The sequence below is a fragment of the Lampris incognitus genome, chromosome 10 (genome assembly GCF_029633865.1).
Source record: "Lampris incognitus isolate fLamInc1 chromosome 10, fLamInc1.hap2, whole genome shotgun sequence".
Taxonomy (NCBI): Eukaryota; Metazoa; Chordata; class Actinopteri; order Lampriformes; family Lampridae; genus Lampris; species Lampris incognitus.
The window spans coordinates 51,930,687-51,954,565 of NC_079220.1; the positions used below are offsets into that span (position 1 = coordinate 51,930,687).

The 23,879-nt window shown below is 50.8% G+C and overlaps 1 protein-coding gene across 1 annotated transcript in view; it reads left to right on the top strand.

The window, feature by feature from the left end:
- The window catches only part of LOC130119861 (coronin-7-like), a 63,132-nt gene that overhangs the window by 869 nt on the left and 38,384 nt on the right, over positions 1-23,879 (top strand). Inside the window, exons 2-7 of the mRNA XM_056288451.1 lie at positions 1,627-1,723; positions 2,140-2,220; positions 2,574-2,644; positions 6,900-7,086; positions 8,828-8,904; positions 15,875-15,925. Coding sequence (XP_056144426.1) covers positions 1,627-1,723; positions 2,140-2,220; positions 2,574-2,644; positions 6,900-7,086; positions 8,828-8,904; positions 15,875-15,925 — 564 coding nt within the window. The remainder of the gene's footprint in view (positions 1-1,626; positions 1,724-2,139; positions 2,221-2,573; positions 2,645-6,899; positions 7,087-8,827; positions 8,905-15,874; positions 15,926-23,879) is intronic.

Consider the following 23,879-nt stretch of genomic DNA (forward strand, 5'->3'; position numbering starts at 1 on the left):
GGGGTTGCGTTGCAACTCCTGCAGCTCTCCTCACGCCCAATGTGTTATGCAACCCGCCTTGTTTTTACTGAGCTAGTGCAATGCCTGGCATGCAAAGGTAGGTGAGATAGGTCGGCGTGATGTCTGCAGAGAAATCTGAAGAAGTCATTACAGGCCATGCGATTTTGTTTAAACGTTGACAAGAACGACAGGATGGAGAGAGTCAGGGCTGGAGAAAATGGGAGGAAGAGAGAGAAATAGTAGAGGAGATGGAGATAAAGAGAGAGAGGGAGGTTGACGGGGATGGAAAGGAGAAAAAAAACAAGCATCAGCAGTGCTTGTGTGTAGTTTGGGGCTGAGGATCTTGAAGTAAGGAAAAACAACTCGAGTTTCCTTCATAAAGTCTTATGGTCAGCCTGCCTGACTGCAGCCAAGCCTGGGGCATTTGAAGTGTACATACATCTGGACATTTCGAGAGAGCAGTGTTGAACTTCATAAAGGTTCACCATATCTTAAAGCAATGTATGAATTTGCAGCACGACAGACTTTGGCTTGGATTTTCAAACTGATCCTGAAAAAAAAACTTGTCTACAACAGGAAAGATATCCGTTGATAATACAACCTATTCTGGGACACCTTTTTCTGGCCAAACCTCACTAAGTGCTTGGGTTTTGTTGGAAAATCTAGGTCAGGGTTGTTTTTTTTTTTATCTGGGGTGCTCCGTCTCATCGAAACGAATCCCACACAGTGGGGGCTCGAGTCTCTGACACAGCTTCACCATTTTGCCCATTATGGTCTTCTTTTTACACACACACTGATTCACACTAAATTTGTAATTGTAATAAAACAACTTATATGGAGGATCTTACAAAGTACCTGTTTATGCATGGCTGCCCACGGAGTAGGAAAAGTATTTTCTCGGGGGAACAAGCTGCTGTATTTGCCTGACCTGCACCGTCTTGGCTGTTAAATGCCCTTTTCCTCTGTCGTGTGTGTGGGTGTGTGTCGATTGTCTGTCACGGTTGGTTTCTAATGGTTTTCTATGCACTAGCAGAATCCAATGGAGCATGCTATACAGACTCTTTGTCCACTAGACGCCATTCCCTTGTTAATGTTATGAAAGGGAGATTTTAAGTGTACTCTGCTGTGCTAAGCAGGGAGCCCTTTCCACTTCCTCAACATTGTGCTGATTCGAAAGGCTCTGTGCGCACCCGTACGTGTGTATCTGCGTCTGTTTGCGTGTCTGTGGTCGTCTTGCTCACACTCTCATCCAGAACCTTCCTCTTTAATAGATGTTCATATTGTCTCCTAATGGTGTTGCAGCTGAGATGTAAAAATGGGTTTACATTTTCCTCAATGGAAGGGGACAGAAAAACCAAGGCTTGTCATTTGGACGGTTTAATACACTACACTATGTCTGTGTTTAAAAAAATGTCCTCCTGTGTGGACACGTCAAGTGAACGCTAAGAATTCCAATCATTTGTCTACAATTTGAGTTGAAACGGGTTACTCTAATCTGCCCCCTGTGATGCAATACAACCCACATTTTCATAATGTTGTGTCCCTATATTAGCCTGGCTTTTATCCTCCCCTGTGACCCCCCCCCCTCTCAACCACCGCTAATGGCGCCTCCTTGTTTGTGTCCAGGGTTGGATCAGTAATGTGCGTGCTGGCTCATTCCCGTCCCAGGGGAACCACATTAAAGCGAGCCCCAGGCTGGTGGCGTTCAACATGGAGCAGGCCGGTAAGACTTTTGAGAATACAGATGGCAATGTTGGGTCCCGCCTGGCATCAAAAGAGGTGCTCTTTGTGGAGTTTCAGCTCTGCTATGTTTTGCTGTGTTTGTACAAGTATGCAACGTAGAGCAACTCCCGTATATGCACATATGATCATCTGTGCAGAATGTGGAGTCAAGTTTGTCGACGGGGTACTTTTAGCCAACACGCTTCTTATTAAGTGCTGGCTAGATAACAAACAGATGAAAAGGAAGAGACAGAATAAATGAATGAATTATTTGCATGCGTGTGTGTGTGTGTGCATGTAATCCCGCTGAGTATACCCACATAACTGCACACGTGTCAGTGGAGAAAGTGTTCTATCATTCACACAAGAGGAGTTTGGTATTTTGTGTGTATCTTTTCCCCCCCCCGTTGTTTCCAGGTGGAGGTATGGTGGGCCTGACCTCCGTCAAACCAGGTTCAGATGGCAAATGGGCAGTCTCTCAGATTCCCTGTCATGCTGGTAGGACCCCCTTCTTCTGCATCTTCATCGCCTCACTTTATTGCATCATTCTCAGCCCTACCCTGCTCCATTTCTCTGTCACTGTGTCTATACCCACCGTCTCTCTGTCTTTCTATTTACATGTCCCTCTTTTTTCTCTCCCAGTCTTGCTCCCTGGCTCTGTAACCCTCTCGCTCTCTCTTTCTGTCTGCTGTAACGGCGCTCATCCGGATAAACAAACCCCCGTCTGTCCTCTTTATAACTGTTATTTTGCCAACAGACCGATCACATGAGAAATGCAAATACTTTTGCTCTGAAATTAAGCTACATGCCTTGGACCCACATCCACTATTTGTCTTTGCCGTCCCCGTCAGATGTGGTGACCGATCTGGACTTCTCCGCTTTCGATGAGTGCCTCCTTGCAACTTGCTCTGCAGATGAAACGGTGAGATTTTACTTGGCTTTGTTGGGGATTTCCCGTTTGTTTGTGTTTTGCTTTCTGTCTCCCGTGCATGATATAAGATGATCATGGCTGCATAACAAACCAGATGAATGGATGAACAGAAAAACATTTCTTTTTCTTTATACCTTCTTATCTACTACTTCTACTATTATTACTACTACTTTTGGCTGCTCCCGTTAGGGGTCGCCACAGTGGATCATCCGTTTCCATTTCTTCCTGTCCTCTGCGTCTTCCTCTGTCACACCAGCCACCTGCATGTCCTCCCTCACCACATCCATAAACCTCCTCTTCGGCCTTCCTCTTCTCTTCCCTGGCAGCTCCATATCCAGCATCCTTCTCCCAATATACCCAGCATCTCTCCTCCACACATGTCCAAGCCATCTCCATCTTGCCTCTCTTGCTTTGTCTCCAAACCGTCCAACCTGAGCTGTCCCTCTAATATACTCCTTCCTAATTCTGTCCTTCTTCATCACTCCCAATGAAAATCTTATCATCTTTAACTCTGCCACCTCCAGCTCCGCCTCCTGTCTTATACCTTCTTATAGCACCATTTATTTACCCCCCCCCTCTCTCTCTACTGCACTTTATTGTTGTTGACTGGACTTGGGTACAATATGAATTTCTTTAAAGTTCGATGTTGAAACCTTCGAAGGTTCCCTCATCTCAGCACATTTTTGCCAGCCGCAGGTGGCCCGGCCCGGTTGAATCTGCTGAGTGTGGCTCTGGTGGCTCTGCACCCTTAGACTCAGCAGCAAGCTCTACCTTATTTATACCGAGAACACACACATGCACATGTGCCCGCGGTCTGCGGTGCTCGACATCTGTACACTGCTTTTTGGTTGCCCATTTCGTTTGTGCTTTAGTCTTTTGCCAGCAGAGAGTAATGTTTCAGCGACCTTGTTTTTTTTTTTTTTTTGTTTTTTTTTACAAAGTTGAGGCGAGATTGCGAACAGCCAATGGCATGTGTACACACTTACAGACGCACCGCTTGTGTTTTAGGAGGCATCTGAAGAAAACATCCTGAGTGTCTGAAATGGTGCGGTTCATCCAGAGAGTGAGATAATCTGGAAGGGTGTATCTGTATCTGCACAAAAAAAGAAAATACCAGAACAACTGCAACCACTGTGTTGCTCACAGAACTTAGCAAGCCTGCATTCGATGTTGCAGGGGCCGTCATCAAACTGATTTATTCTTCCTCCCTTTTTCTCCCCGGTTGTATGCGGCCAATTACCCCACTCTTCCGAGCCGTACTGGTCTCTGCTCCACCCCGTAAGCATTTTTATCACTCCATTCAGTGAGCCGCCAGTCAGCATCAGACTGATCCAGTCTGAGGTCATCGCTGTCAGCCAGCAGAGATAGTGGAGTCATCAGTGTATCTTCTTTTTTTGGGGGGGTGGGGATTTTCCCCCATTTTTCTCCCCAATTGTACCCGGCCAATTACCCCACTCTTCCGAGCCATCCCGGTCGCTGCTCCACCCCCTCTGCCGATCCGGGGAGGGCTGCAGACTACCACATGCCTCCTCCCATACATGTGGAGTCGCCAGCCGCTTCTTTTCACCTGACAGTGAGGAGTTTCACCAGGGAGACGTAGCGCCCCGACCGACCAGAGGAGGCGCTAGTGCAGCGACCAGGACACATACCCGCATCCGGCTTCCCAACCGCAGACACGGCCAACTGTTACTGTGGGGACGCCCGACCAAGCCGGAGGTAACACGGGGATTCGGTCCAGCAATCCCTGTGTTGTTAGGCAACGGAATAGACCGCCACGCTCCCCGGACGCCCCATTACTAAATTTGAGGGATCCTGTTGATCACATTTTGTAAATAAGTCCCATGATTCCTTTATTTATGATGAATTGATGGCCGGTAATGCGCACACACTCGCCTCACCTCGTCTCCTGTCCCACTTCTCCAGTGCTGAGAAATGCGGACTTTGTCCAAGCATCCAAAGCGTCCAAGCAGAGCAAAGTCAAACTTTACAGCGTCCTAAATGACGTGTCCTGTCATCTCGCCAACGCTTCTAAAGCGGAGCAGCACGGCGTCCAACCTAGCAGCTCATCGGCGGGTTCGACTGGGAATCTCCAGCTGCCGGCCACCTGCTAGAGCCGACCTCTCACCCGCAGTCTCCTCCAGCTGGACCAACAAGTGTCCACGGCTCCGTCATAAAGAGTCGGACGCAGTCAGTCGAGGCCGGCCTGCCCTCGCCGTCGTGACTTTGGGGAGCAGCTGTGTGAACAGATTGCTCATAAACGTCACACGTCGTGTTTAAATGAGGAGGAATTCGCTGAAGTCAGATTGCGATCGCAAACAAAGTCAGGGAAGAGCTCTGCTACCCTCTGGGAGCTTACACCAGCCAAACATCCCTTGCATTTGGAAGAAAATTGGCGGCGTTCCTCGGCCAGGGGCAATTCAGAATGCTCTCATCACAGAATAAGAAAATAGAAAAGAAAATGGTAGGTGCTCGTAGGTCCTGTGTTAGAAATCTGTTTACTGATGCCAAAACCCTATAATACAATAGAATACTCCTTATTAATCATTTTGTATACGTACAAATTAAATGTACTCTGCATTTAACCCATCCTAGCTGTGTAGCTAGGAGCAGTGGGCAGCCGCCGTGCAGCGCCCGGGGAGCAACTCCCCTTATTTCTTCCTATTGCCTTGCTCAGGGGCAGCGACGGGAGTATTAACCCTAAAATACATGTCTTTTTGGTGGTGGGAGGAAACCGGAGCGCCCGCAGGAAACTCACACAGACACGGGGAGAACACGCAAACTCCACACAGAAAGGACCCGGGATGGCCTGGGGTTCGAACCCAGGACCTTCTTGCTGTGAGGCAACAGCGCTAACCACTGGGCCACCGCGCCACCCTATAGCAACTAACCTTAAATATAACTACCCCTGTTGTCAAAGTAATCTATTATCCTCAATGAGGGTACTACTTTACTACAAGGCACACTTTATAATGGATTTATAAGTGGTTACTAAGTATTTTATTAATGCTCATAACTCATCGATGTGTTATAAAGTAACAAGATGTTTCAAAGTGTTAATGAAAATACTTTTTGGGTTGCCAGGTTGGGACAACAGGGCATAAATAGTACGACTTAAAATGTGGTGTTATTTGTCTCTTGTAAAACATGGTTTTACAAGAGAATGCTTACAGGCTCCCGATGTGTGTTCCCAGAAAGTCTTATTTTTTTTAAACACCCCCCCCCCCCCTTTTCTCCTCAATTTTCCCCTATTTTCCGAGTCATCCCGGTCGCTGCTCCACCCCCTCTGCCGATCCGGGGAGGGCTGCAGACTACCACATGCCTCCTCCGGTACATGTGGAGTCACCAGCCGTTTCTCTTCACCTGACAGTGTGGAGTTTCTCAAGGGGGACATAGCACATGGGAGGATCGCGCTATTCCCCCCCAGCCCCCCCCCCCCCTCCCGAACAGGTGCCTCCGATCGACCAGAGGTGGGGGCGCTAGTGCAGCGATCAGGCTGTCTGGGGTGATGGCCAGTTTGCCACAGGGGAGGAGGAGCGAGGTGGCTGGTGGTAGCAGAGTGCAGGTTATAGGTTGGTGTGTAAAGCGGGCCCGTGACCCGGAGGTAGTATGAGGATGCAACACCTCCTATCGGGCATCTACATCAGCACCAGGGTTTGGGGAGTACTAGCGAGGGTGACTGCAGAGAGTTTAGGAATGTTTGTTTGCATTCTGGGTGAACCGGAGAACTGATGTAGTCCAGATGAGTGTGGGCCGCACATGACGGATGAAACGTTAGAACTGCACCGTGGTGCTTTATAGTCCGGGCCGGGGGTTCTGTGATGTCAGTGGGCGAGGACACTTCAAGTTGAGAGCGTTTGAAAGAACCTCAGCTACATGGCAGCGGTGGACGTTTGGGGTCGTGATGACGGGGCCGTTGTCGGTAGAGGGTGCGAGGGATCCCAGAATTGTGGCTGTGGGAGAAAGGAAGAGGAGGCCGTGAAATAGGAGGAAGGTGAAGTGTGAAATGAAATCCTCGTATGTAGGAATATTCTCCACAAAGTAGGGGATCGAACCTTTGGTAGAAGAGGAGGGAAAAAAGAGCTCAATTGTTAGTTGAGGAGTTGAGGGGCGAGAAAACCGAGAAGAGCTCTTCAGGAGCAGATGAGGAGGAGAGCGACTGAAAGGAGCTCGACCAGCTCGCTGCTTTCGTGCCGCAGCCCCGTCTCCTCTTTGACTCCTGCGGTTGTTCGTTTTTCGATCTGTACAGGTGAAGCTGTGGCGTTTGTGTGATCCAGAGCAGGAGCAGCCCAGCGGGGCGGAGATCACCCTGTGTCCCGGGCAGGGGAGGCTGGAGCTAGTTCTCTTCCACCCCACCTCCTCTGGCCTGCTGGCTGTAGGCACAACCAAGACCCCCCAGTTGTGGGACACCGCCCGCCAGGACACACCGCTAGCAGGTAGCCACTGGCAACGTAGTCAGAGAGTGAAACTGCACACACACAGACACACACACACACACACACACACACACGTACTGATTGATTCCTGTCTTTAATATCATGCTATGTCTGTAATGTTCAGCACTCCAGTCCTTGTCAGCCAGTGTGTGTTCAGATTTATGTTGTTATGCTGTGATGTTTTGTGTATTTTCTATGTTTGTTTATGTTTGGGAATGGAGACAGGTAGTCACTTTGGTTGTAGTTGTTTTTGTCGGGGATTGTCTCACTGACACTGCTTACGTTTTACAGCCCCATGGCTCTGTCTATGTGCTGAAGTGGCAGAGGTAAAGTCTTGGTTACTAATCCTGGTTCCAGTCTCCCCAGATTGGCCTCAGGATATAGCCTCTATCCTCTGGCCTGTCCCTCCCACAGCCACACACACACACACACACACACACATACACACACACACACACACTCACGCACACACACCCAGCTCCCCACGCCATGACAGCTGGCCTGGCTGCTGCTCTTCACTGCTGACCACCAGTCACCCCCCACCCCACGCTCTCCTCCATCACACCCCATTCCCCGTTCCTCCTCAGTCCGTTTTCTGTTGACGCACTCGATGGTCGTGAAAACCCCGAGAGAAAGAGGCTGTGTTTGGGAGAATGTCAGAGTCCTCGTTCGTCCTCGGCTGTTTGGTCACCCTCGGTCAGCGCCGAGAAGTGCGCTTTTCGTCGTCTGTCACCCGACTGGTGTATCAGTAGTCATGTTCTCATCCAACTTTTGAAATAAATAACAGTCAAAAGAATGAAAGTCGGGCGTCCGGGTGGCGTGGCGGTCTATTTCGTCGCCTACCAACACGGGGATCACCGGTTCGAATCCCCGTGTTGCCTCCGGCTTGGTCGGGCGTCCCCACAGACACAATTGGCCGTGTCTGCAGGTGGGAAGCCGGATGTGGGAATGTGTTTTGGTCGCTGCAGTAGCGCCTCCTCTGGTCGGTCGGGGCGCCTGTTCAGGAGGGAGGGGGGGACTGGGGGGAATAGCGTGATCCTCCCACGCGCTGCATCCCTCTGGAGAAACTCCTCACTGTCAGGTGAAAAGAAGCGGCTGGCGACTCCACATGTATGGGAGGAGGCATGTGGTAGTCTGCAGCCCTCCCCGGATCGGCAGAGGGGGTGGAGAAGTGACCAGGATGGCGCGGAAGAGTGGGGTAATTGGCCAAGTACAATTGGGAGAAAAAAAAGGGGAGGGGGGAATGCCCCCCCCAAAAAAAGAAAACACAAAATTTGCATGAAAGTAAATAAAAATGGATGGCGATGCGGTTACTGACACTGTGCAGCACCTGATAATGCCGCATCACCAAACATGTGTCATTATCCCTCTACAGTTAATTGATTACGTGATCAATACTTTGGTGTGAAGTGGCCCTGCCGTGTTACTGCGTGACTTTTTTCCCCATTATGTGTCTGTCTGCTTTGTATTGGCTTCACCTGTCTACTCATTGGTGGTCATATCGTGACCTTTAGGACCTACTTGTGTTTTTGGTGTCATGACCACACCTGTACCCTCACGTAATGCTCTGTGTCCCATCTCATTTGCTTGGATTGGGATTTTCCCACATTTAAAGCACCGGCGTCACCTGTCCCTGTCCCCCCCTCCCCCCCCCTTCAGTTCTTTGTGTAACATGAGTGCGGGATCTTCAGTCCTCTCCATCTCTTACCTGTCTGTCCGGTGTGTGTGCGTGTGTGTACAGTTCTTGAGGAGCACAGTGACCAGCTGCAAAGTCTGAGTTGGAAGCAAGATGGCTCCCTGTTGGCGTCATCCTGCAAGGTGAGTTTTAAAAGAAACTGCACAGCGTCGGTATGCGTTTCAGGGATTTCTTCTGATCGCCGGGTCAATGTTATTTGTGTAGCCCGGTATCACAAATCACAAATGTACCTCAAGGGGCTTTACAACAACACAACATCCTGTCCTTAGACCCTCGCATCGGATAAGGAACAACTCCCTAGGGGCGTCCCGGTAGCGTGGCGGTCTGTTCAGTTGCCTTCCAACACGGGGATCTCCAGTTTGAATCCCCGTGTTGCCTCCGGCTTGGTTGGGCATCCCTACAGACGGGTGGGAAGCCGGATGTGGGTATGTGTCCTGGTCGCTGCGCTAGCGTCTCCTTTGGTTGGTCAGTGCGCCTGTTCGGGTGGGAGGGGGAACTGGGGGGAATAGCGTGATCCTCCCATGCGCTACATCCCCCTGGCGAAACTCCTCACTGTCAGGTGAAAAGCGGCTGGCGACTCCACATGTATCGGAGGAGGCAATTGGTAGTCTGCAGCCCTCCCCGGATCAACACAGGCGGTGGAGCAGCGACCGGGACGGCTCGGAAGAGTGGGGTAATTGGCCAAGTACAACTGGATAGGAAAAAAAAAAGGGGGGGGGGGACTCTAAAAAAACCCTTTAAGCCGCTCTGATGGCCGAGCGGAATAAACCGCCGTTCTTGCAGTCCGCTCGTCATGTGGCTGGGAGGTTCGTATCCCAGACTCGCCGTAACCGGTCACGGCCAGAGCGTCCACGGGGTAAGGCATTCATTAGGCCACCCTTACCCGAGGGATAGTGGGTGTAGATCGGTGTAGTGTTCGGGGACTCGTCGTTCTCCAGCGACCCCTCTGGCCCATCCGGGCACCTGCAGCCAAGCGGCTGAAAGCATTCTCCCTACGTCTCCTTCGTGACCTGAAGGTGACGCAATCCATGCGAGGCTTCAGTGTGTAAACTAGCGAGAGCAGCCGACACGAGTTTGAAGGAAGCTGGTGTTACGACTATCTCCTTCCTGTGGAAACGTGAGCCAGGGGAGTTACTCGGCAAGAGTTCTGGCCATATGCCATTGGGTTAACTGGGTGGGATAAGGGGGAAAACTAGAAATATATTTATATATATATATATTAAGAAGAAGCCTTTAACGGAGAAAAAATAGCAAGAAACCTCAGGGAGAGCGACGGAGGAGGGATCTCTCTCCCAAGACGGACAACGTGCAACGTCTTAATCAACATCCACACATAAAGATCTGGGTGAATGTGGGCATCCTTATCAACATCCACACAGAGGGTGGATGTGGACATCCTTATCGGCATCCACACAGATAAAGACCTGGGTGGATGTGGGCATCCTTATCAACATCCACACAGAGAAGCATCATTGGCTCAACCATGTCATTATTTTTCAAACTTAAGGGGCAGAGATTTGTCCTGCGGTGGAGGGGTCCTCTTGCAGTAGTAAGATACTACGTTTTGATAATGGCCGTGTGATGACGCTGAAGCTGCAGTCCAGTTTTCATCACCGGTCTGGCAAGCAAGACTGTTGCAGTTGCCAGCCACCAGGTGACACTAGCGCCTCACAGTCTTTGCTGTGGGGCCCCTCCATCGCTGTTGTATCAGTTCGTGTCCATGGAGGGATTTTTTTTAATGATTATTATCTTGAATTTTTTTATTTTATTTAATTCTTTGGGTCAACACCATGGCTCCCATTAAAAAAAAAAAAAACAAGAGTGGAGACTACAAAATTGGGAATTTGGCTTCAGTGAACAGTGCTGGTAATGACGGAAAGTTGAGCCTTGGGAAATTCGGGATAAACTTGGGAACACTGACACAAAAAGACAACGACGCAGCTTGTCTCAATAGGGTAGCAGTGATGACAAAAGCGTATTAGAGAAATGCATTTGTTGGACAAGCTGGTTGTCCTGGCTGCTGCTCTTTGGCGGGGCGCCTGTAGAATTTTACTCGGTCCGAATGGAAAATGAAAAAAAAAAAAAACAGCTTGTTAATTAGAGGCACTAACAAGAGCGCATACCAGTGAGCGAAGGATGCATGCATCAATCACAGCTCTTGATTCGTCCTGATGCCCCTGACCCCTATCCCCAGTATACCTCCCCATACTCCACATTCACCGCCCCCCACACACACACACACACACTCCTCCTCTCCTGAGGAGCGCTGTGTCTGCCTCCCGTCTCTCCGCAGAGGAGTAATGGCCGAATTACGGGGAAACGAGGAGCTGTATTAGGACAGCTCACTCCTTGGCAGCAGAAGGCCCTTTAGGCAAAGCTGCAGACATGAGTGATTTAACAGCCGGAGAGGGAGAGAGCCGGGCTGAAGTTTGGAGGCATCCGCGCGGCCCCGTCCGCTCCCTGTCATCAGGAAATAATCATGGAGCTCGAAGGGCTTTCTATGAAGTCGTTCATATTTTGAGTAGGAGGTGGAAGGAGGGACGGGCCCATAGGTTTATAAGTGGTGGGTGGAGATGGAGGGGAAAGTGAGAACCTGCATGATGAAGTGGAATTGTGCCCTTCCCCGTTTTGATTTATTAAGAGAGCGGAGGGGCTGGTTCGTTAGTGATATGCACTGTGACGAATGGACGAATGGCTGTGTTTGTGCCCTCATTTGGCCCCCACCCCCCACCACCAACCCCCACACACACACACACAATTAAGTAATTTGTACTAAAAACAGCAAGCGAAGCTGACTTCTGCTCGAGACATGACAAACTCCTCGGTGATCTGCCATTCATGCGAGCTGAAGAGCTATCAGTGTCATTCTGACCCCCACCCCCCACCCCCCACCCCCGTTTCTATTTGCACTGACAAGAAACAAATTACCCCACCCATTCCGTCCCGAACCCAAAGCCTCACATCTACCTTGACAGGATAATTGCCCTTACCAAAACTACCACCCAAAACCATCAGCCTTGGTGCCTTGGTGCAGTCTAGAGACACCCCCCCCCCCCAAAAAAAAAAGGTTGGAGGGGGTGGGGTGGGGTGGGGGGTGAGCCGAGATCATAGCCAGGGGGCCTCCAAGGTTCTCGCTGTCTTGTGCTCTGGTGTCATTTAACCCAAAAGACCCCCTTCAATCTCTACAATCCATCTTATTAAAGCAAGTGGGGCCTGCCAACATGTGGGTCCAATCCCCCCGGCCCTCCTATCGGGTAAACAGAGGGGGGTGCGGGGCCAGGGTCGGGCGTGGTGGAGATGAAGGGAGCGACCACCACTTTAAAGAGCAGAACTCTTTGACAGGCCTCGTTTGGGCTTAGTGTGATCGTATATTTATGACAGCCCGGCGAGAGAGTTAGAAAGGTGCCATTCAGGGTCTTGTGAGGGGGGAGGGGAGGGGAGGAGGGGGGGCGCCCACAAGCGACAGACAGGAGAGGGAGGTGCGCTGTGTAGAAACGAGGTGTCGCAGGATTTATTGGTCCCCCGGTCCACCTTGAAAAGCTGAAATGGCCGTTTTGTCACGTTGCGGCCGATCTCGGAGCAGATGGAGGAGGTGATGGAGAGAGAGAGGAGGTGATGGAGAGAGAGAAGAGGCGATGGCGAGAGAGAAGAGGCGATGGCGAGAGAGCGCGTCTCACACCGCCGGGGGACACCTGACTGACGGTGGTTAGCGTGGGAGACCCGGAGGCTGGCAGCACGGCGTGTTTGATGATTGAAGAGAGTGCCCTCGGTTGCAGATTCCCAGCATGTGTGTGTGTTTGTGTGTGTGTGTTTGTGTGTGTGTGTGTGTGAAAGGGAAGCGAGTGAGAAAGAGAAAGTTGTGCACACAACTGCAGTGAAAACTCATTAACAGCAGCTTGAGAATGAGACGAGGGCTCTGTCACTTTGATTAAACAGCTGCTGTCTCAAAACACACACACACACGCACACACACACACACACACACGTACAAACACACACACACACACGCACGCACAAACACATCCACTCCAGCTCATAAATGCCCAGATACGTATGTGTGTGTGTGTGTCTGTGTGTGTGTGCGTGCAAGTAAGCGGGTTATTGTCGTAGGCTTAAGAAAGAGTGTGTTTGCTCGGTCAAGTGTGTGTATTTGTGCAGCGGACACATGTGTGTGTGTTTAAAGAGCCAGATAGTTTCCTCTGTCACATGTTGTTGTTTGCATAACAACACTTGGGACGAGATGGTCGTGAACAGCTTGTTATTTTGTCAAGTATGTGTTTGTGTGCCATTGTGTGTGTGGATAAGTAGTATGTTGTGTGTGTGTGTGTGTTTGTGTGGCATCAAAAGACGAAAATCACTTTTTTTTTGTCCACTGGTCCCAGCAGCTGGTATATCCCAAAGCTCACCAGCCACATTCTCTATTTCAGGGGTCGGACCCTTTAGTCGATGGGTTAGCGCAGTCGCCCGTGGTGCGGGGGGGGACCCGGGGTTCGTGTCCCGGCTGCAGCGGTTCCCGGGCTGCCCCCCGAATTTGCTACACAAATTCTCTATTTTACCAGCTAACTAGATGTTTACAACCATCAAATCGTTGTTTGGTTGGGGAGTAGACCTGCTAACCAGTCACAGCTAAAATTTACCTATTTGTGTGTGTGTGTGTGTGTGTGTGTGTGTGTGTGTGTGTGTGTGTGTGTGTGTGTATGTATGTATGTATGTGTATGGTTGCTGTGGTATCCTCTCTGACTCGTTGTCCTTTGGGCTTAGGCTCAAGTCACAGAGGCCCAAAGACATCACCCTGGGGCACTCCTACTCACGGGTGGGCTAGCTGCAACACACACACACACACACACACACACACACACACACACACACACACACACACGGCACATTAGGAAACCCCCCTGTTTGTTATTCTAGCCAGTAAACATTAAATAAATCCCATCATCTGAGGGAAGTCGGTGGCTGGGGAGAGCAGAGAGAGGGGGACCCCTCGTTCCCGCTGATTCTCCACTTGCTGGAAAAACATGCCGTGGCCCGTGACAGCTTGAACGTTTGATTTGTGTGTTTGGGGCGTATGTTGCGTTGTGCATCTGTCTGGGTTGCGATCCGCTGTTTGTGCATGTGTGTGTGCGCTTGAACTTGTCGTTGTCAGCCGCCCGATTGCCGCTGACAAGTATACGCGAGTTAAGTGTGCGCGTGTTTGGTCTAAGCCCTTATAGTTATTGCCAGCCATCAGCCCCTCATGTCAGGCTGCTGCTGTGATCACAGTCGCGCAATAGTATTGAGTGACAGGGCGGCAGACACCCGTGTCCCGATCACAGCCTGTTCCCATTAGGTCCCATTTCCTCTCAATCACACAGAATCCCCCCTCTGATTGGCTGGCCAGATTGATACCGTATGCTGTTTCTGTGAGTTGGGGGGGGGGGTCAAGGTCCATGAAGGGCCACGGAGGGGTCAGCGCATTGCCGTTGTTGACTTTGCATTGGTCAGATTGCGTCGCTATATCATTACAAAATTCCGAAAAGCTCGTGTGTCTCTGCGTGATGCGTTCCCCGGTCCGTGATTCATCTTGAGGTCGGGCTGATTACCGCCGTGCTTGATTTGCAAAACATCTTGCAGTGAAAATTGCGTCTTCTGGTCGTGGGCGGTGAGTTCGGCTCCCATGCGTCAGCCGTGTGAGCAGAGAGTCCAAATCCTTCGTCCCCTCGCCGGCCTGAAAACCTCAGAACCCGCCCTTTCACATGCTCTCTGCCCCCTCGTGCACGTCTTGTCCCTCACAAAGAGAAGAAGTGGCTGTAACGCACGAACCTGATGCCTGCCTTCAGTACCTGTGCAGGGCCGTAGGTAGCTCTGGGTGTGAGGGCCAGGTAGGGCTGCCCCAGTTACCTTTTTTTGTGGCTTTGAAGCTTCAGTATAAATTACAATTTATTAATTTATAATTCAAATTATAATTTATTATTCAATGATGATTATCATTGAATCCGAGCTCTGACAGGGGTGGGGATCAACGGCACAACATAAGCTGTCGCGTACTTGCTTCAGACTTGCTCTTATTGGGGCGTCTGGGAGGCGTGGCGGTCTATTCCCTTGCAACACGGGGATCGCCGCTGCGAATCCCCGCCTTACCTCCGGCTCGGTTGTGCATCCCTACAGGCACAATTGTCCATGTCTGCGGGTGTGCGTCCTGGTCGCTGCACTAGCGCCTCCTCTGGTCGGTCGGGGCGCCTGTTCGGGGGGGGGGGGGGGAGAAGCGTGATCCTCCCACACGCTACTTCCCCCTGGTGAAACTCCTCACTGTCAGGTGGAAGGAAGCGGCTGGCGACTCCACGTGTATGGGAGGAGGCATGTGGTAGTCTGCAGCCCTCCCCGGATCGGCAGAGGGGGGTGGAGCAGCGACCGGGACGGCTCGGAAGAGCGGGGTAATTGGCCTGATACAATTGGGGAGAAGAAAAGTGGGGGGGGGGGACTTGCTCTTATTCATTTATGTATTCATTTATGCACTCTGATTGGTCAGTGAAGGCGTTCTGTGGTCCGTTATATGGGAATAGCAGACCGCTGTTAGTACGCTTGAGTCTCCAACCTTATTTCTCCGCAGAAGGAAGTCTCTCTGCTTCGGGCTAATAATCTTAATTAACCTTGCGACACATTGTGCAACGTTCAGGTCTACGTTCAATAACTCTTAGTCTTGCGGTGAGGCTGCGGCCGGTATGACTGGAAGCACGTGCAGGCGGCGCCTCTCTCGGCGTCTTCTGGAGCCGGTTCTTGGTGGTGGAGAAGCCATGGTGTATTGGTTAGGGTTTGATTTGCACGGGCAACAGCGCTCTGTCATTTTACAGTTAAAGTTTTATGATCAATAAAAGAAAAACAAAGCGTTCAATTACGGATCGTTGGCATCGTTACAGCGGCAACCGTCGGCGCTGGAGTCCCACAGACACGGGCTCGCCGGTCTCAGGGTGACTTTTGTTCTGTTTGCACTTGTCAGTATGCACTATATATATATCATGTCAGTAGGTATATTTTGTAGGATTTATTTGTCAATTATTACGATCTTAAAGTAAACTTTTACTTCCTCTCTTCCTCTCCTCATCTGTCCAGGACAAAATGCTTCGAGTGTTTGATCCCAGAGCCCAAATGAGACCGGTTCAGGTAAGTCCCCTGATCCGTACAGTTTACCATATTGTCAAAACAAATGCTGAAATCGCTCTTATCCGTTTGACTGGAAGCCCTGATGGGACATCTTAAATAAATCTACTGGGAAAATTAGGGATACAGGCGAAATTCCATGCCTCCAACCCCCGGTCCCGCTGCTTCTCCACAGCCGTTTATTGCAGACACGGTTTTCCCAGTGTGGCGATAAACTTGTTGACATACCCAGAAACCTCACCACCAGTGACCTTCTGTGATTCATCTACTATTGATTTATTGGTATGATACACAAGCTGCTTCCCCTGCGCCGCTCTTCCCACGGGTACCCATCCCGCACCGCGCTGGTACGCCTGTGAACCTCGGCTCTCTCTCGAGCCGCTTGTTACTTCCTTATTAGAAATCTGTCACCCGTGGCAACCGGCGGCTGAGCCAATGGACCTCCATCACAACCAGCAGGAATGAGGAAGTGGATTGGAAGTTCTGGGTTGGGAGGTGGTGTATGTGTGTGTGTGTGTGTGTGTGTGTGTCTAGCAAGTGTTCTCTCACATTTTTCAGTGTAAGACCTCCCAGAGAGTTTTCATTAGTAAGACGCCGGGGCCGTCCGAGGCTGCGACTCTCCAGTCTGTAAACACTGGGATGGCTACAACAACACTTCATGCTGTTGCAGATTAAGTATTTCACCACACAAATACCTGGAGCACACATCGCCCTGTATCATCGCTGAAGTTGCAGTTGGGGGGTGGTAGCAGCAGCCATTTATCCATGTCCATGAGTGTATCTGCGTTGCTCTGTGTGGTCTCGCATAGCTCCGACGCTTACTGAAAGCCTCCGTGTCTCGGAGGTATGTGTGCGTTCTGACATCAGAGGCCGCCTGACAGGCAGGGAGCGGGGAGTGTAAAAAAAAAAAAAAAAGAAAAGAGAAAGAAAAAAAGCCACGTGTTGATTATTCTCTCTGCAGCTCACTCGGAGCGGTGTACCCACACAATGGCGGTTGTGTGCACGCCGCATACACGGGCAACTGTGCGTTTGTTTGTGTTCGCCTAAGAAACGCGAGGCGGGTCGCCTGGCTCCGGCCCAAGTGTTTGAGCCTAGGTGTTCGGATCAGGTGTGTCAAGCTGTCGGAAGTGCTCGTTCCAACGCGGGGTACGGCCTTTCAGCAGCTCCTCAGTCGGCCCCTTGCAGTGTTTTGCCTTTTTAAACGGTTCTACATTTCAGTGTCGCCACACGTTCCACGTGGCCGTTAAGCATAACTTTTCAACAGTGCTCCAAATTGTCCAACAAAACACTTTTCCAGGTCCTGTGCCGCTTGACGTGCTCCCTTTTAAGCCAAGGACTCAAATTAATTTGAACCAAACGGTACTCGAGTTGCATGTAAATCATTCTGTTCAGTTAAAGGTTCTCATTATTTTCTCTTGAGTCAGCATTGAGCAGAGTCTGCCTGTCTGACACAGGGTCTCCAGTAAGAGCCCAGTGGTTACTGGTAGTGGGGATGTGCAGCTGGGACATTCCAGCCAAGTCCACTGGCTCTCTGCTACCCCCCCCACCCCCAACTCTCCCCTCCCTCGTTCCCTCTCATTACCAGAGAGGTTGGGGAAGGAGCCCTAGCTTGGGCATCAATCTCTCGGTCAGGCTGCCAGGGAGAAGAGAGACGAGAGTAAGGAGAGAAGAACAGAGAGGAGGAGGAGGAGGAGGAGAAGGAGAGAGGCTTAAGTCAGCACACTATCCTCCTAACCCTGAACTCTTCACATGGCTTCACTGCCTCAGCCCGGAGAAAGGTTTGGGACCCCACATCAAAGTTATCAGAGGAATCTCGCTCTGGTTTGAGGCTCTCCAGCTCCATAGCCTTCTTTTTCTCTCTTCCACCATCTCTCTAATCTAATCTTAATTCATGTGTTCTAGTTCTCCGCCTTCTACACAAACAACCCTTCACACACACACACACACACTTCAACATATGTAGACCCTCTCTCTTTTTCTTGCACTGCCCCCTTGCATGCTGCCCCTCTCTGTGACGTGTCAGATGACATGCCTTGTGAGGCGTCTGCTTCAGTGTTGGAGCCCTCTGAATCCAGTATTGGCAGAGCTTCACCCTGACAGCTTTGAGATCCCGCTCTCTGTCTCTGTCTCTCTCTCTCTTGGATGTGAGAACTGCCACTTCTCCCATTAACACCGTGTGAGCTAAAGCAGGCCTAAAGGGCCACAGTTGATGAACCTCAATAACCCAAGAAGCATGGTGAGATCAGTAATTGGGATGGAAAGAGGGTTGTGAAGCTTGATGATACACTGATGAGCCAAAACGTTATGACCGCCTGCCTAATACGCTGTTGGTCCTCCGTGTGCCGCCAAAACGGCACCAACCTGCCAAGGCATGGACTTTACAAGAACCCTGAAGGTGCCCTGTGGTATCTGGCACCAAGATGTTAGCAGCAGATGATTCAAGTCCTGTAAATTGCGAGGTGGAGCCACCGTGGATCGGACTTGTCGGTCCAGCACACCCATCCCACAGATGCTCAATCGGATTGAGAGCTGGAGAATTTGGCGGCCATGGCAACACCTTGAACACGTTGTATATTTATGCGTAATATGATAAGGGTTATCGCAACTGGCTCACCTTTACAGGTAGTCACCCCTGTGCCATCTGTGAGTCAGTGGCATCGTGCTCTCCTTCTTTCCCCCCCTCAAGGCACATCCTTCCAAACTGGGCTGAGCTGAATGGCCTCTGCAGGTTTTCAAATGGCACCCCCCTTCCTCGATGTTTGGTCAATTTAAGCCCATGACATCTTGGGGGGCTCGATGGTAGAACCAGCGTCCTGGTGCTACCCCCGCTGTCCACCACTTAACTCTATGATGGTGTTAGCCCATCACCAGGTTGGTTCTGCCGTCGCTAATTTTGCTTTATCCAAAACCACGGGGATACCGCCTCTGCCTCTTTGGTGATGTTGGCTACCAGCCAGTTCCTAGCCAGGCCTTCAATCCCAAGCAGTCCAAGAGCTCTCCAGAGTGATTGCGTAAAGTTCTCATATTTTGTGTTCTTCTGAGCACTATCTCTATTTATCGTTCACGTTTGTCTCAATATTCGGTTAATGTACCCTTATTTATTTTTGTTAGGCCTAATCAAAGATCGGGTAAAGTGGAGAGAATAGTGGAAGCATGAGGAAAATAGGGGAGAGATGTCTGTTTGGACTGAACCCCCCCCCCCCCCCGCTGCATTGGGCTTGTACAATCTACTCCCTCACCTGTCACCAGGTTGGTTCTGCCAACCCTCATTCCGTTTTATCCAGATCCACTGGGATACCACCTCTGCCTTTTTGGCGATGTTGGCTACCAGCCGCTTCCTAGCTGGGCCTTCAATCCCAAGCAGTCCAAGACCTCTCCAGAGCGACTGCCCTGCAAAGCCCCTGCAACGGACTTCCACTGGCAGGTTCCAGGCTTTCCATCCATTCTGTTGGCTTTTGAAGATGAGGGCCTGATATTTTTTAGCTTGCGCTCATGTGTGTCCTCCATCCTCTCTTCCCACGGCACTGTAAGCTTGATAAGAACCACCTGCTTGGTACCTTTAGACCAGAGGACAATATTGGGTCTATGGCTAGTGTGGGTTATCTCCTCCGGGAATTTGAGCTGCTTCTTAAGGTCTGCCCGCATCTCCCAGTCGCTTGCCGTGGCCAGGACCCCTTTGCTCCTCATCTCTACTGCAGCACTCTCCCCTGACCTGAGGAAGTGGATGAAACGAAGGCCATTAGAAAGTTGCTTTGGCTTCTTCCTTGCTTGCTCCACACCAGCAGCCAACTGTGTTAGAATCTAGTCCTGTCGCCACTGGAGTTCCCCATCCGCCAGACTTGAACAACACCTGCAGAGGACATGCTCAAGGTTGGCTTGCCTTCCACAGAGCGTGCAGTTGGGGCTCTCTGCCAACCCCATGTGTGGAGGTTTAATGGAGTAGGCAGGATCTCATACACGGAACACAACAGAAACTTGATCCGGTGCCCTTCCATGCTCCAGATGCCATGCCAGGTCAGTGCCCTCTCTTGCATGCTCTCCCACCTTTTCCAGCTGCCCTGCTTTGTCATGGCTACAGCCTTGACATGTCGGCTTTCCTCCTTTGCCTTGCAGAGAGCATCATGTTCCTCAAACCATTCCCAAACAGTGTGTGGCAGGGTGCATTACGGTCTTTTCGGTCTTGACACTTTGCCTGCGTACCTGCTCGGATCCTCGGGCTGTCAATGCACTCCCCATGTGAATAAACAGGCAGACAAGTGCTCCGCCAGTAAATACCAGGTGCTCTATGTGTGGTAACCATGGAAACGGTTTCCGTGCACTACTATATCCCTGCCGGTACAACTGTATTTTCCTTAAAGGCTATAGCAACATATTAAAATATATCTTCTAGAAATATTGAAAGAAAGAGTCTATAACTAAATAACATAACTAACCTAAACATGGCAAGGATCAGCCTCTCGTCCATTTCGTGGGGTGACACTGTGCGTCACGTAGAAAAAAGTCCAAGGCAATTCGACTTTGGTGGCGGGCGGGCATGTTCGTTAGATGAGCACGACTGTGACAGTTTCATGGGATTTTGCCCGCTTGTCGCTCCGCCTGACAGATTGCCCGCATCTCCCCACCTGCCTCCTCATCTCTCATTGAAAATGAATTGCTTAGGCGCATCAATCGCTCCCCGTCTGAAAAGACCATTATCCTGCTGAAAAAGGCCACTGCCATCAGGGAATATACCACTGCCACGAAGGGGTGTACCTGGTCCGCAACAGTGTTTAGGTAGGTGGCGCGTGTCAAATTGACATCCACATGAATGGCTGGACCCATGGTTTCCCAGCAGAACATTGCCCAGAGCATCACACGCCCCCCACCAGGTTGTCGTCTTCCCACAGTGCATCCACTAACCCAGGTAAAAGGTGCACGTGTACCCAGCCAGCCATGTGATCTAAAAGAAAACGGGACTCAACACACCAGGCAACCTTCTTCCACTGCTCCAATGTGCAGTTCTGATGCTTGTGTGGCCATTGTAGCGGCTGTGGACGGTAAACGGGTCATCATGGGCACTTTTTTGGGGGGGGGGGTTCCCCCTTTTTCTACCCAATTGTACTTTGCCAATTACTCTATTTTCCGAGCTGTCCCGGTTGCTGCTCCACCCCCTCTGCTGATCCGAGGAGGGCTGCAGAACTACCACGTGGCTCCTCCGATACATGTGGAGTCGCCAGCCACTTCTTTTTACCTGACAGTTAGGAGTTTCGCCAGGGAGACGTAGCGCATGGGAGGATCAGCTATTCCCTCCAGTTCCCCTTCCTCCCTGAATAGGCGCCCCGACTGACCAGAGGAGGCGCTAGTGTAGCGACCAGGACACATACCCACATCCGGCTTCCCACCCACAGATCCAGCCAATTGTGTCTGTAGGGATGCCTGACCGAGGCAGAGGCAACACGGAGATTCGAACCAGCGAGCCCCGTGTTGGTAGGCAACGGAATAGACCACCACGCCACCCGGATGCCCCATCATGGGCACTCTGACCAGTCTGCGGCTACGCAGCCCCATACGCAGCAGTGTGCCACGCACTGTGTGCTGTGACACATTCCTCCCGTAACCATCATTAAAGTGTTCCTTGACTTGTGCCACAGTAGACCTTCTGGCGGTTTGGATCAGACAGGATAGCCTTCATTGCCCTCATGCAACACTCTCACCAATTTGTGGTTTGTCCCTCCTTGGGCCATTGTCGTTAAGTATTCGTCGCTGCTGACTGGGAGCAAGCTCTGCCGTTTCAGAGATGCTCCGATGCAGTCGTCTGGCCATAACAATTTGGCCCTTGTCAAAGTTGCTCAGGTGTTTACTGCTGCCCCTTTCTCCTGCATCCAACACGTTGACTAGGAGAACTGATTGGTCGCTTACCATCTGATCTACCCAGATCTTGACACGAGCCCTTGTTTGGAGATGATCAATGTTATTTGGTTCACCTGTGAGTGGTCATAATGTTTTGGCTCACCAGTGTATAGAAAAGGCCTCGGCAAATCTTCAATACCGGTTTACATTACATGCCACACTTGGGACTACCTAGGTGTGGCATGTATCACCAGCTCAACATGCATGATACTGCAATCCCATTAAATAGTTATTTTGTGCCCTTGGGGGGGGGGGGGGTACGTGGCACTATTCCCCCCTGTGCCGCTTTGCTTTGACTTTGTTCAGATTTGATTTGATCTCAGTGAACAGGTGCCCCGACCGACCAGAGGAGGCACTAGTGCATCGACAAGGACACATACCCACATCCGGCTTCCCCACCCGCAGACGCGGCCGATCGTGGCTGTCGGGAAGCGCGACCAAGCCGGAGGTAACGCGGGGATTCGAACCGGCGATCCCCGTGTTGGTAGGCAACGGAATAAACCGCTACGCCGCCCGGACGGCCCTGAAATGACCCTTTCAAGCAGGCGAGAAAGACGGCTACTTTTATTTTGAAAGAGGTGCGATGGGAAGAAAGTGCCTTTCTCAAGCGTACCGTGTATTTTACACTGAAATACGTATTTTCTTTGACACCGTGTTGAGCAAATTCAGTTCGATCAGCGAGAAGAAAGATTGTCGTAGACGTTCCTCGCTTCCCCCGTGTGTTTCTTTCCCCTTCATTACATGTATTAGATTCGCTCCTGCCGTACTGAGCCAGAAGTACGTATCTCGTGCACAGTCTCCAGGGCTGCCAGCTGTAAAGCCACGCCTCCGTGAGTCACTGGGACCACATGTGCCCAGTGGTCTCCTGGTTCCGCCCATGGCAACGCTGTCCAGCACAGTAGCCCGGAGCTGGCTCATCCCTGTGGCCGGCATTGGACTGGGCTCTTCTGCAGCCAGGTGGGGTAAATATAGGCCGTAATTACAGTCCTGCTCCTTCTGCATTTACGGGAAATAAGACTGTGGAGGGTAATTAAGGTTCTGGACGAGAGGAGCAGTGTATACTGCATCTGTAATCTGTGTGTGTTTGTGTGTGTGTGTGTGTGTGTGTGTGTGTGTGTGTGGCTGGCACCCGCCAGTGTTTAGTCGGGTACATTTAGATAGTTGGCGTGATTATCGAGAGTGAGAATGTTTTCATATGGAGCGCCGTTGTTTTCCTTGGTTTCGTTCCTCTTTCCGATATTCATTAAAAGGGCACTTTAGTCGTCATCTAACCTTATTTTTCATACACCATATCTGACAAATAAGCTAAAAATTTTGTAATTTTTAGGTTATTTGAGAATTTCGTGTAACGCGTTTTATGTTATACACTAGTTAAGAGGTTTGAAGTAAAAATCAGCCGCTGCTGTGTGTAGTCTGGATGACCTCGATGCTTTACTGAGTCAGTTCTGGTTCAGTAAAAGCGTGTCCATAAAAAATTGTGATCTGAGCCAAAACCCGAAGAGAGGTGCTGGTGAAGAAATATAATTTTCAGGCTACGACACGACCAGAGGTAATATTTGCTTTCCTTTAACGCTGGAGTGTTTTTTGTTTTCAAATCATTGCAACCCCAACGGTGATGAATTTTTTTTTCTTTTATTCAGAAATCGGTTCCGTGCAAAATAAGGGGACAGACTCTCTGTGTGCAACTCGTCCGAGGAAATCCACATCGCCGTTTCTGCTATCCCTGTCAGCTCCGTCTCTTAACATCCCAACGCTGGCCTCCGGTTTCCAGATGAGTTTGTCTCACCCCTCAGCGCAGCCAGGCCTCCACCCTGCCCGCCGGCCTGCCTCCGCCGCACCGCGGCTCCATGTGACCCCGGGCTTGCAGGAGGAACAAACGCAAAGCGCCGGTTCGATCTAAATTGGACGAGGTGTTACGCGGGCACGGTACACGTGCCTCAGCGGGCATTTGCATCGCCAGCCTTAATTTTTCTTTTATGTCCTTATGTCCTTGGCAGTCGACTGTGCCTGTGTGTGTCTGTGTGTGCGTGTGTGTGCGTTCAGCGCGTGTGCTTCAAATTACAGTTCT